The 11,399-nt window shown below is 39.4% G+C and overlaps 1 protein-coding gene and 2 long non-coding RNA genes across 4 annotated transcripts; 1 reads left to right on the forward strand and 2 right to left on the reverse strand.

Annotated features, from left to right (window-relative positions):
* Window positions 1-1,176: 1,176 nt before the first annotated feature.
* Window positions 1,177-6,337, reverse strand: LOC116618116. The gene is made up of 2 exons (XR_007307327.1): window positions 6,211-6,337; window positions 1,177-1,919 (listed from the first exon to the last, which is right to left on the reverse strand). It is a non-coding gene; the product is annotated as an uncharacterized LOC116618116 (long non-coding RNA).
* LOC5512100 (cysteine dioxygenase type 1) lies at window positions 2,136-8,000 on the forward strand. Of its 2 annotated transcripts, XM_048725372.1 has the most exons (6): window positions 2,136-2,421; window positions 2,495-2,572; window positions 5,772-5,932; window positions 6,229-6,398; window positions 7,462-7,513; window positions 7,946-8,000. In XM_048725372.1, the coding sequence occupies exons 1-5, from the start codon at window positions 2,249-2,251 to the stop codon at window positions 7,474-7,476; spliced, it is 597 nt and encodes a 198-aa protein (XP_048581329.1). In that variant the 5' UTR covers window positions 2,136-2,248; the 3' UTR covers window positions 7,477-7,513; window positions 7,946-8,000. The 2 variants fall into 2 exon arrangements, with proteins under 2 accessions (XP_048581329.1, XP_001632450.3); XM_001632400.3 differs by lacking the exon at window positions 7,946-8,000 and having other exon boundaries at window positions 2,137-2,421; window positions 7,462-7,800.
* Window positions 7,033-8,981, reverse strand: LOC116618115. Its single transcript, XR_004296044.2, has 2 exons — window positions 8,619-8,981; window positions 7,033-7,183 (listed from the first exon to the last, which is right to left on the reverse strand). It is a non-coding gene; the product is annotated as an uncharacterized LOC116618115 (long non-coding RNA).
* Between the last annotated feature and the right edge of the window lie 2,418 nt (window positions 8,982-11,399).

The raw sequence follows: 11,399 nt of genomic DNA on the forward strand, positions 1-11,399 counted from the left end.
TGACAACCCTCTTCATAGTCTATTCCTTATTCGGATAAAGTCGTAAAACGAAATCGGACGTTGGGAGATTCCATTTCCTTATTCGCGAAAACTAACTTGCATAAGGAGCAGTTGCCTATTCGTGTCACTGCACTAATCTATTTGTTTTGTCAGAGCCTTATGTAGTAGCCAAGGTGTTAATTGACAACAAGCACTATCTGTCAAATTGTGGTTTTGTTAGCAAGGTCAAATTCCTTCTACACGCGTACGTAGTCACGTAAAGCGTGAATATTTTTCCTCTAAATATATTAATGCGTTTGGAAAGAAAGCCCAAGATATAAATACATTTATCAGATGAGAGGTAGATTTCCTCTCTTTTGCTAGATTCATTTGTGAAAGCGATTGCACGCATAGCGTAATTTGACCTTTTGTAGCAGATAGAGTCTCATGTTCACAGCTCCGCTTAGCAGCGAGCACGTTAAAGCATCCAAATTTACCCGTCGGAAAATGCTCTTGGACTTGTTCTGAATAAACTGTTATGCCTAAATACTGTTTCAACTCGAATTAAAAGGTATCATGTAAGTACCCCCCCGGATTTGAATAAGGAACTGAGCGAATAAGGAAACAGACGAAAAAGGAACTGCGAATAAGGAACTAACTTCACTCTGGTGTCAAATTGTGGTTTTGTTAGCAAGGTCAAATTCCTTCTACACGCGTACGTAGTCAAGTAAAGCGTGAATATTTCTTCTCTAAATATATTAATGCGTTTGGAAAGAAAGCCCAAGATATAAATACATTTATTAGATGAGAGGTAGATTTCCTCTCTTTTGCTATATTCATTTGTGAAAGCGATTGCACGCATAGCGTAATTTGACCTTTTGTAGCAGATAGAGTCTCATGTTCACAGCTCCGCTTAGCAGCGAGCACGTTAAAGCATCCAAATTTACCCGACGAAAATGCTGTTGGACTTGTTCTGAATAAACTGTTATGCCTAAATACTGTTTCAACTCGAATTAAAAGGTATCATGTAAGTACCCCCCGGATTTGAATTAGGAACTGAGCGAATAGGGAAACAGACGAAAAAGGAACTGCGAATAAGGAACTAACTTCACTCTGGTCGCGCGTAACAGACAAGAATGTCTCAAAACTTGGTTGCTTTGGTTACCAGGGTACACATATCAAAACTGCTCCCAGATAAATTTTAGGAAAAGTCATCAAATTTCAATGCTCTAGCCCTATTAGTTAAAAAATTATTACAGCTCAAAGGTGTTGGGGGCCTCAAAAGCCCCCCCCACCCCCGGTCTGAATAGGGTTAAGCTCTAACGTTTACCCCCAAACAACTAGTATCTAATAAAAGCTTGTGAGATACAGATTACTTATTGTAAGTTTTTGCTTTGCGAATCCCCTTAGGCACGCGAAACAGCCAAGAAAGTATTCTCAAACTCAAGTGACAACAAGCCGGGATGAATATAACCCCAGCCGACAAAAATATAATCTCAAACACGCAATGTTCGACTTAAGCTCTAACGCTTACCCCAAACAACTAGTATCTAATAAAAGCTTGTGAGATACAGATTATTGTTTTTGTAGTATCTAATAAAAGCTTGTTAGATTTGTCTTGTTAGATTTGTAAGTTAATGCTTAGTTACGCGTGAAACATTTATTAAAACGTGAAAAATAATAATTTATGTCTTCTTGTTTTGCCGCTTCAAATGCAAGAAGGATTTGAGTTTAGTTAAAATTATATAACATGTTTGTAGCAATCTATGCTGCAATAAAACGTATCGGCGAAAAGCCAAGGGTTGTCGGCGAAACGTCCAGGATTGTCGGCGACGTCTAGGGTTGTTGGCGAACCGGTTGTCGGTGAACCGGTTTGTCGGGAACAAACCGCTATTCCTCGGCGTATCTGTCGTCAGTGGAGGCGTTGCTGGGGGCGGTTGCTAAATAGAATAGAATCATAAAAATAACCAAATATTCTAATATTCCACGAAAAGCAAGAATTCAGTCATTTGACTTTAATCAAAATCATAGCTTATAAGACCAAATAGGAGCTCAAAAAAGGAAAAAAGTGCTAAATTTTGGTGTTATAACAATATTTTTTAATGATGAAAAGCAAAGTTCTCTCTACAAAATCGATATCGCAATAAAATATGCGCACACGCACGTGAAAAATGCGAAGTACGGCCCGTCAACATTTTGTTACACGAAATCGACCAGTGTCTTCGTGGCCATTTATTCCCCTACATTAAACTAATTTTCAAACAAAACCATGGCATCAAAAGCAAAGATAAAGGCTCCAGAAAATTTAGACGAGCTAATTCGAGAATTGCATGAGGTTTTTGAAAGCGATCGAGTGGACATCGACCAAGTCAAAACGTTGATGGAAAGCTACCGGTCGAACCAAGACGACTGGCAAAAATACGCAAATTATGATCCATTTAGGTTTGTAGAAACACCATTTAAGTAGTTCAATTGCACGATAGCCAAAACTGGATTAAATCTGATATATTTCTAGGTATACGAGAAATCTTGTCGACGAAGGCAACGGGAAATTCAATTTGATTGTACTTTGCTGGGGTGAAGGACAGGGAAGGTAAGATTCGAGTTTGACTTTATTTAAGTTAACTTACTTAAGTAAGCAAAACACAACAGTTTGCAAGTACTAGCTTCATTCTTGGGTGTCTACAAAACGAAGACCTGTGGCCCCAAAAGCTACGACCCCTAAAATATTGATGTCATTATTTAGCCTACCTTGTTTTACAAATGGAAACAAAGCACGGAAGTTTTGTATTGAAGTATTGAATCAGTGATCCTAATGAGGTAATTCGGCTATTTTTCGTTTATGCTTTTCAAGTAAGAAATATTCTCATTTGTGCTCGTCGGTGAACAAACCATTTTCAATCGTCACTGTTTTATGTCCCATTGAAAATTGTAGTTACACTAATTTTCAGCCGGAAGGCTACCCTCTCCCGGTAACCTAACGGACCCGGTTATTACCGGTACTTTAAAGAAACGCCGCCTGGCGAGGAAGAGCCTTTCCCAACAAAAAAATTATAATTTCCCAAATTTATGAATAGATTGCCTAATTGAGTATTGGAATCCTAGTTTTGTCGATGTCTGTAGACAACTGGCACCCCAAACATTGCTGTGGCATCGGCATTTTTGGAAAGAAATACAAAGAACAAGTAAATAAAGTCTCATTTTGTAGCAAAACTTTCAATAATTTCGCAAAGTTGTTTACATTTTTTAGGCGCACGTTGACAGCTAAAGCCCCATCTACACTAACAATTTTTTTGTTGACAATTTTTATGTGACAATTTTTATTTGCTAGTGTAGATGGAGAAAAGTCGGCAATTTTTTTTGTGGCAACTATAGTTGCTCGAAAGCTAGCAGGTTTGCTTTTTCTCGGCAATTTAAAATTGTCACTCATCAAAAATTGCTAGTGTAGATGCCAACAAATATAGTTGTCAACTAAAAATTGTCAACTATAAGTTGTAAGTGTAGATGGGTCTTAAAAATTAGATCATTTGACAGAGATGAAACCTGATAGGCTGGTAGAAAACATGATGTTAGCCATGATTGGCCCACTTCTTACAGGCAGTGGAATGGTTTCCTTAAACACTAACGCGCACAATAAAAGGGACTTGACTTAGGCAAGCTGTCATTTGTCATTTGACTTCACTCAGTGCAGAACTCTGTATGGAGAGGCCAGAAAGCAATAATACAGCTCAAGATTGGTCGAAAACACATCATTTAAGTAAACACAGTCTATTTATTAGCCTTATGTTATGACAAAACGAAAAATAATGGAGGATTAGACAGGTTTTGAAATGATGAATTTTGAAAATTAGACTCTTACTTGTGTTGCTTCCATTTGCCCTTGCGTCCTAGTGAGAACCAACCTTTGCTACAATTTGACACAACTTAAAATGAATCGATTTAGGGAAAGTTCACTTATTATTAAAAAGGCTTTTTGTTTTTCTCCATGCGAGTAAAGTGCAGCCTAGAAAGAAAAGAAAAAGACAGCAAATTAGATATGAGAGAGGATATTGATGATGTAGAATGAGCGCTTGTATATAGCATTAGAATGTTTTGTTAATAATTTTAAATATGGAACATAAGCATATAGCAGAAACCATGAAAAAAATAGGGTGTATACAGGTTTGCATTGCATTGATAAAACCTAGTTTAATACGTATCCTGGACTCCTGGATTGTACATGCCAAATAACTGCCCCCAAACCGAGACTCTTTGAACCAAGAAGTCTGATTTGACACTTGATCAATGTATATAGAAAGGAAACACCCAAAGAAATCAGTGACCCCACCCCCTTTTTAATCCACACACTTTCAGCACCCCCCTCCCCCTTTAGACCTCGAAATTTTCTTGAGGCCCCATACAGTATCCTCAACCCCCCCCCCCCCCCCCCCCTTGGGATAGTAAATAAATGTGTGATAATAAATTTTGCTTAATTTGAGCTCTTGAGGTCCCATAGGTAAGCAGGATTTTTTTTTTCGGACCCGAAGATAGCGGAGGAGTTTAGAGAAACTCTCAAGAAGTTTACCAGGTGACTAACAGGTTTTCGGATATAATCAGCATTTTGAGAAACAACTCAAACACCAGTGGTTCTTTTCCCTAACGAAATTTGACTAGCTGAATTATACCTCAAACGGATCAGTGATTCCATATGAAACTTCAGCACTGCATAGCCATTTGGGAAACATGGTAGGCTCAATAATAACAGCAATATTTAGGGGGTCATAGCTTTTGGGGTCACATGTTTTAGGTTTTAGGTCTTGGTTTTGTAGACACCCATTCATTCTTACTTAATAAGTAAACCAAGGAAGAATTAAAATTGAGATTCAATAAATTACTTTTTTGATTTTAAGTATAGAAATAAGTTATGCAAAGTAAATGACTGAAAAATTAGTCCCAAGGGAACTAAAATTAAGCCAGGGTTTATTGGAGTCAGACATATATCTCTTTTTCAGATTTTTAATTTATTTCTCTTGTTTACCATTAATTTTGAGAAATCAGGATGCCAACTCTAGCAACCTTTAAGGTTAATACATAATGACTTGAGCAAACCTAATTATGACACAGTGTACAATGTATTCCAACAATGTTCACCAGCACTGTATGATGTTGTATGCTTTCCATTCATTATTCACTAGTGATAAGCGGCTCTAGTTAACAATAAACTGGTATCTAATGATGCTTTGTTTGAAAGCCTAAACTCAACAGGTTATTGAAGTGGTTTTTGTAAATACTAGACCCCCCACCAACTAAACATATCGAAATTACCATACTGCCAAGTTTCTCATTCAATTAAGGCCCGATTCATACATAATGCTGAATCTAATTGTCTATTTGTATTGACACAAATGCATTGGGTTCAATGATTCAGACATTGCACTAAAAAAGTTGCGCTCAATAGGTTGATTGTAGTAAAAGTTGATTTGAAGCAGAGTTTCTGTTGCACAAATTAGAACAAAAATGGTATTTGATTCGGCACATCAAAAGTTCTAACTTTGAATCGGTGTCATGCTTTGCCATGCAGCACAACTGATGCAGTCTCTGTTGTGCCGAACTTGAATGATTCAGACATCAAACTGTTCATGTACGCAATACAAGCAATTAGATTCGGCACGGCAGGAGTGCAATGTATAAATCATTGTATTTTTTTATGCAAATTGTGTTTTGTTTGTGATATTTTAAATTCTGCTCAAAATTTTGCATATGGTGAGCTTTTGTGAAAGCCAAAAGCAATTAACAGATATTTGTATTTTTAGCTCCATTCACGATCACACAGACTCACACTGTTTTCTGAAAGTCCTGGATGGAAAACTAAAAGAAACATTATTTGAATGGCCATCAGAGAGTGAACCAGAAAAACCTCTTGCTGTCAAAGGGGTCAGTTACGTTGATCGAGATGAAGTGGCTTACATTAACGGTGGGTATTGAAGTCATTTACTCTGTATTTTACTTTATTTCTTTTTTTACACTCCTTTTCAGTGACAGGGGCCCCTTTTTTTCGTTTCTGCATCATGTAATTTTTTTGGTGACGGAAGCCATTTTGCAATTATGTTGACTATTAGACTGCTAACCAATGAGAGAGCGCCGAAGGAGGATAATCACCTTTAATGTTGATGTTTGGTCATTTTTTTGAAATAGGGTTTTGTGATAATAAAATGTACCTGAAAGTATATATATCTCAAACAAAAAAGTTACCTTTTTCTCTTGTTGTAGATTCTATTGGCCTTCACCGCATGGAAAACACCAGTCACTCAGATACTGCCTGTTCATTACATCTCTACTGCCCTCCATTTGACATGTGCAACTCTTTTGACCAAAGAACCGGGCACAAACGGAAATGCAAAGTCACATTTTGGTCGAAATATGGAGAGAGGACACCATTTGTGAGTATTATGAGATTAAATGCAATTCCTAAAAAGACCCGCTTTAGATGGGAGTCTCAAGATTTTGTCCCTCTTCTCCCGCTCTCCCGTGTGGAGTACCAATTCTCCCGCTTTTTAGCAATTTCTATTGATTCCCAAATTAATCCTGTTATTAAAAATCAACATTTTTTCTATAGTAATGAAAAATGATAATTCCTTCTGTAGCACTATTTATCGAACACGGATGCAAGATCTATATTATGTGTTAGAGCTTTTTGAACAGAAAACGTCTGCTGATTGGCTCAATAATAGCAAAAAGCCATTTAGTTGCTATAGCCCACCCCTCCCCCCCAAAAAATAACATATAACTGCCACCCCTTCCCCCAAAAAATCACATACCTTTAGATTTTCTGGGGTTGACAGGTGTAAATTCGTGATTTAGGAGGATGTAATTCACTAATAAGATATCTTACTCCCATAGGGTTTGGCTGATAGCGTACCAAAACATGAAGTGCATGTGTTACAGTAGATCCACTGACTACTTCATCTTTTTGTGATTCAATTAGTTGTTATCTCCTTGGTTGATGTGGGTTATGATCAACATTGATTCCCAAATGAGAAACCTAATATTTACATCACCTTTATTTTATATCCATTTTCGGTCACATGTGCAGCTTGTGTTTCCTAGTCGCAATTGCTTTTTGGGTGGATGTCAATTGTGAATTTCCCATTCTTCTGATTTGGCACTTGTTCCAGCTTTAGGCCAATCTCAACCAAAACAACATAGTGGACCTGCTCACAAGCTACTATAACGATACCAAGAAAATACAGATCAGCACAAAGCCAGCAATTGAATAAAATCAAATTGTTGCAAAGCTTTGCATTGTTGATGTATTGTGTAAATGCATATGTGTCTCTTGTCTGCTTTTCTTATGCTTTCTAATTGGTTTGTGGTCTAATGGTCGCCTGAAATGGCATCTGAAAACGGCTACAGTATAAAGCTATTATACACAAAATATTATTTGAATAACAGAGGAGACAGTATTAGCAATCCATTTAACAAATTATTCTTTATGTTTTGCAGACTCCTGGGTGTTAATTGGAATATGTTGCTGCCTTTAAATGAAGAATAACTTTTCTTTTTATGTAAATATAACTTAAAATGGATTTGGATGTGCAAATAGTTTTATCTGTTACCTAATTTGTAGCCTCCAATACAAACAGCTAAACAAAATCAAGGGGAAATGTAAATGTTGCCATGTTGAATGTCTAGTCTCTACCACTGGACGGGTCAGTTTCTGGGCAGAAAAATAATGGATTATTTCATCGAGCTACATTTTTCATGATTTTTCTATGGTATATAATACTGTTCTGTAAAAATATTCTGATAAGAGAAATAATAAAATTTATCTAAAAACCTGTAGTGAAACTTGTTGCTTTTTTATTTATTTTTTACTGAACTTGGGGGGCAGTCGTTGGTGTGTGGGGTGGTTGGTATGTAGTGTGGTTGGTATGTAGGGTGGATGGTACGTAGGGTGGATGTTATGTAGATTGATTGGTATGTAGGGTAGCTGGTATGTAGATTGGTTCGTATGTACGGTGGATGGTAGGTTGGTATATAGGGTGGATGGTATGTAGGTTGGTTGGTATGTAGCATGGTTGGTACGTAGGGTGGATGGTATGTAAGGTGGGTGGTATGTAGGGTAGCTGGTATGTAGATTAGTTGATATGTAGGGTTACTGGTATGTAGGTAGGTTGGTATGTGGGGTGGTTGGTATGTAGGTTGGTTGGTATGTAGGGTGGGTGGTATGTAGCGTGGTTGGTATGTAGTGTGGTGGGTATGTAGTGTGGTGGGTATGTAGGGTGGATGGTATGTAGGTTGGAAGGTATGTAGTGTGGTTGGTATGTAGGGTGGATGGTATAGGTTGGTTGATATGTAGGGTGCCTGGTGTATAGCTTGGCTGGTATGTAGGGTGGTTGGTATATAGGGTGGTTAGTATGTAGGGTAGTTGGTATGTGGGTTTGTTGGTATTTAGGGTGGATGGTACATGGGGTGGGTGGTATGTAGGGTGGCTGGTCAAAACAATTAGTTAAATTATAATATTATAATTAGATAATTAGATAATTAGTTAATTTCTCACTCTCAAATGTGATGAGCGATTTGAATGGCGAGAACTTCGAGACAGACAGGAACAGACAATTCACTGTGCAACTATTCGGGGAACATTTAGCTTCCCTCACCTGTGATTCCTGTTGATGAATACATCCCTTGCGTTGTGCATGCCGATCGTCGTCAGGCGTTCAATGGTGCTGGAGATGTGTGAGAATACGGGAGATCAGGCGAGCGACTGCAGTCTCGTCATTTCACAATTAACCCGAAGGTATTTCGACCCCCACTACTCCACCAATACAAGCAGTAAGATCATAAAAAAGCAGCCAATAGCTAGCGAGCGCAGGAATGAATATAGACACAAGAAGGTCAAACATGAAAAATGAAAATATCTAGGTGAAGGTTGTCCATCTGCCCTGAGTCTGCAGAGAAGCGATTCAAGATCCGCCTACCTGGATTCGTGTCAAAGAACAAGGCAGGAGCGTGGATAAGCGAGTGGGTCATCTTGTTATGTAGCGTCGTGTTGCATCGTAACAGCGAAGCACACAAGAACGGAAAACAGATAGCGAAAGGGTGCCTGCGAGCGTTAGGAGTATGTAAGCGGCAATGATGAAATGGTGGTTATAGTTACCCCATCTCAGTTTGTTCCATGTCGCCAAGATCCAGTTTGGATATGCTTGTAAGAAGCATATCCAAACTGAGACAACAGAACTGACGACTCAAGATTTGAGGGCAGTTTGGTGGTGCACTACTGGTTTTTAAAGCGGAAATGGTAACATTCGCCGGACTGAGGCTGAGATAAATGGAATCTAACATGCACGAATTTACATCCCAGCATATGTTTTATATAGGTCTTCTATATAAATAGAACTATCCCCATAGGGGATACACATCTTAAGATTTATTCTTGTGTGTAACAACACAGCAAACCCTTTCATGCAGCAGTTTTTATCTACTTACCTGCAGTCAAGATCGCAATGATCAAGAGAACCACGATGGCCGCAACAGACAGACCAGCACCGCAGGTATTCCCAGTATGTTCTGAGTGACACTGCACCCCCATCTCTTTCTTATTTCACACTCAGCAACACTTCGCCTTGAGACACTAATCCGGTACCCCCATCCTTTGACAAGATACTCTGTCTATTGCTTTTCTTACTCAGGGGGCGTGAAGTGGTCCCATAAGTGGGGGGGGGAGCGAAAGTTGGGGGGAGGGGTGGGTAGTGGTTTCCATAAAACCTTAAAACTCGCTCGGCCAATCTCTTGGAGGCCTGGGTTTAAGGGATTTTCAAGGCTTGTGTGATAAAGATTTCCCTGCTAGCAGAGGCCTCTTTTCTCTGTATTTCGCTGGGCTGGAGTTCGCGAGGAAAAGATACCTCTGCCATGGGTCGCAAGTTCGTTTGATCAAACCGCCGTCCACGATCGTGGACGAGATCCAGAGCGCATGCTCCGTTCATTAATTACTGGCCACAATTTGAGCCCACAATGACTAGCGCATGCATGAAACGTATATCCGCTGCCGGATAATAAGCCCGCATTCGAAACGGCGTCCTCAGTAGAAATATCACGCGACAAATTATAAAAAGAAGCCATTCAATGCCTTATCTTCATTCAGAATTTTCTCTCTTTTGACAAACGAGTCAATCTTCCGTTTACAGGTTTTGCATATTCTTCTGGGAATAGCTGATCTAATTTTACCAAAAAGTTTTGTAACATTTTCTTCGAATCCAACTGTGCGATATTTACATCGAAGAAACTCGCCTGCCCAGATGTCTTGAAATTAATCCCACAAACAAGACAAAACTCGTCTTTGCTGCGTTTGTTGTTCAATCTTTTTAGTGGCGTTTTAGGTGATTGAAATCGAACAGTTGTTTTTTTTTTCGAAGAGGAGAACTAACCGGAGTTTGATTCATGATTTCCGACTAAACCCATGCAAAGCATATTGACAGCTTTCGCGCGATGGTACGGGTTTTGGCACGTCGGTCGCTTATTAACGCTCACGCATGCGCAACAGAAACAGTCTCGACCCATGGCAGAGGTATCTTTTCCTCGCGAACTCCAGCCCAGCGAAATACAGAGAAAAGAGGCCTCTGCTATCAGGGAAGATAAAGATTTGACCAAGCGATAAATTTTTTTTTGACACATTTTTGCCTCGAGTCTCAAATTGACAGGAATCAGCATTTTTCACCATGTTTTCTGGATCAGGGATCGGGAAAACTTTAGCTCTTCTAAATATGGGCATCAATGCCCATATAAGGCAATGCATACAAAGGACACTATCCGTGGGGAACATGTTTGATATGAGGGGGGAGGGGTGGGTGGTGGTTCCAAATTTATAAGAACGCAGGGATTTTAAACTGTTCAACAAATTTGTTGTCGGTTGCATATATACCGCTCGAAACCCGTTGGTTTAAAAAAACGTTCATATATATCTAAAGAAATATCCGCTCAATAAAATGGGGGCGCTGTCCCTCCCCCCCCCCCCCCCCCCCCATTTTCCAGAGTGAGGGGGCTGGCGCCCCCTTGCCCCTCCCCTTCCGTCGTCCCTGATCACTAAAGCTAGCCTCTTTTAAAAAGTTTTAAGTAAATTCTCTTTATTCGCTAATAGACACCATATTACCCTTTTTCAAGAGGATAACCTCGTCCACCATTGATGTGTACTGCAGATGATGGGTAACTAACACACATAGTTTGCTTTTAAGAATTTCACAAATGCATTTCTCAAAGATGTGTTTTCCAACCCTGTAGTCCACCGCACTTAAAGGGTCATCAAGTAGATAGATGTCCGCGTATCGAGATACACTGCGCGTGGTAAACTGATACGTGCCCGCTGACCACCACTCAAAGCAACACCGGACGTCGGACGGCAATTCGCGGAAGTCATCTGACTGAATTCTAGGTAATTCGAGATG

The sequence above is a fragment of the Nematostella vectensis genome, chromosome 3 (assembly GCF_932526225.1).
Source record: "Nematostella vectensis chromosome 3, jaNemVect1.1, whole genome shotgun sequence".
Taxonomy (NCBI): Eukaryota; Metazoa; Cnidaria; class Anthozoa; order Actiniaria; family Edwardsiidae; genus Nematostella; species Nematostella vectensis.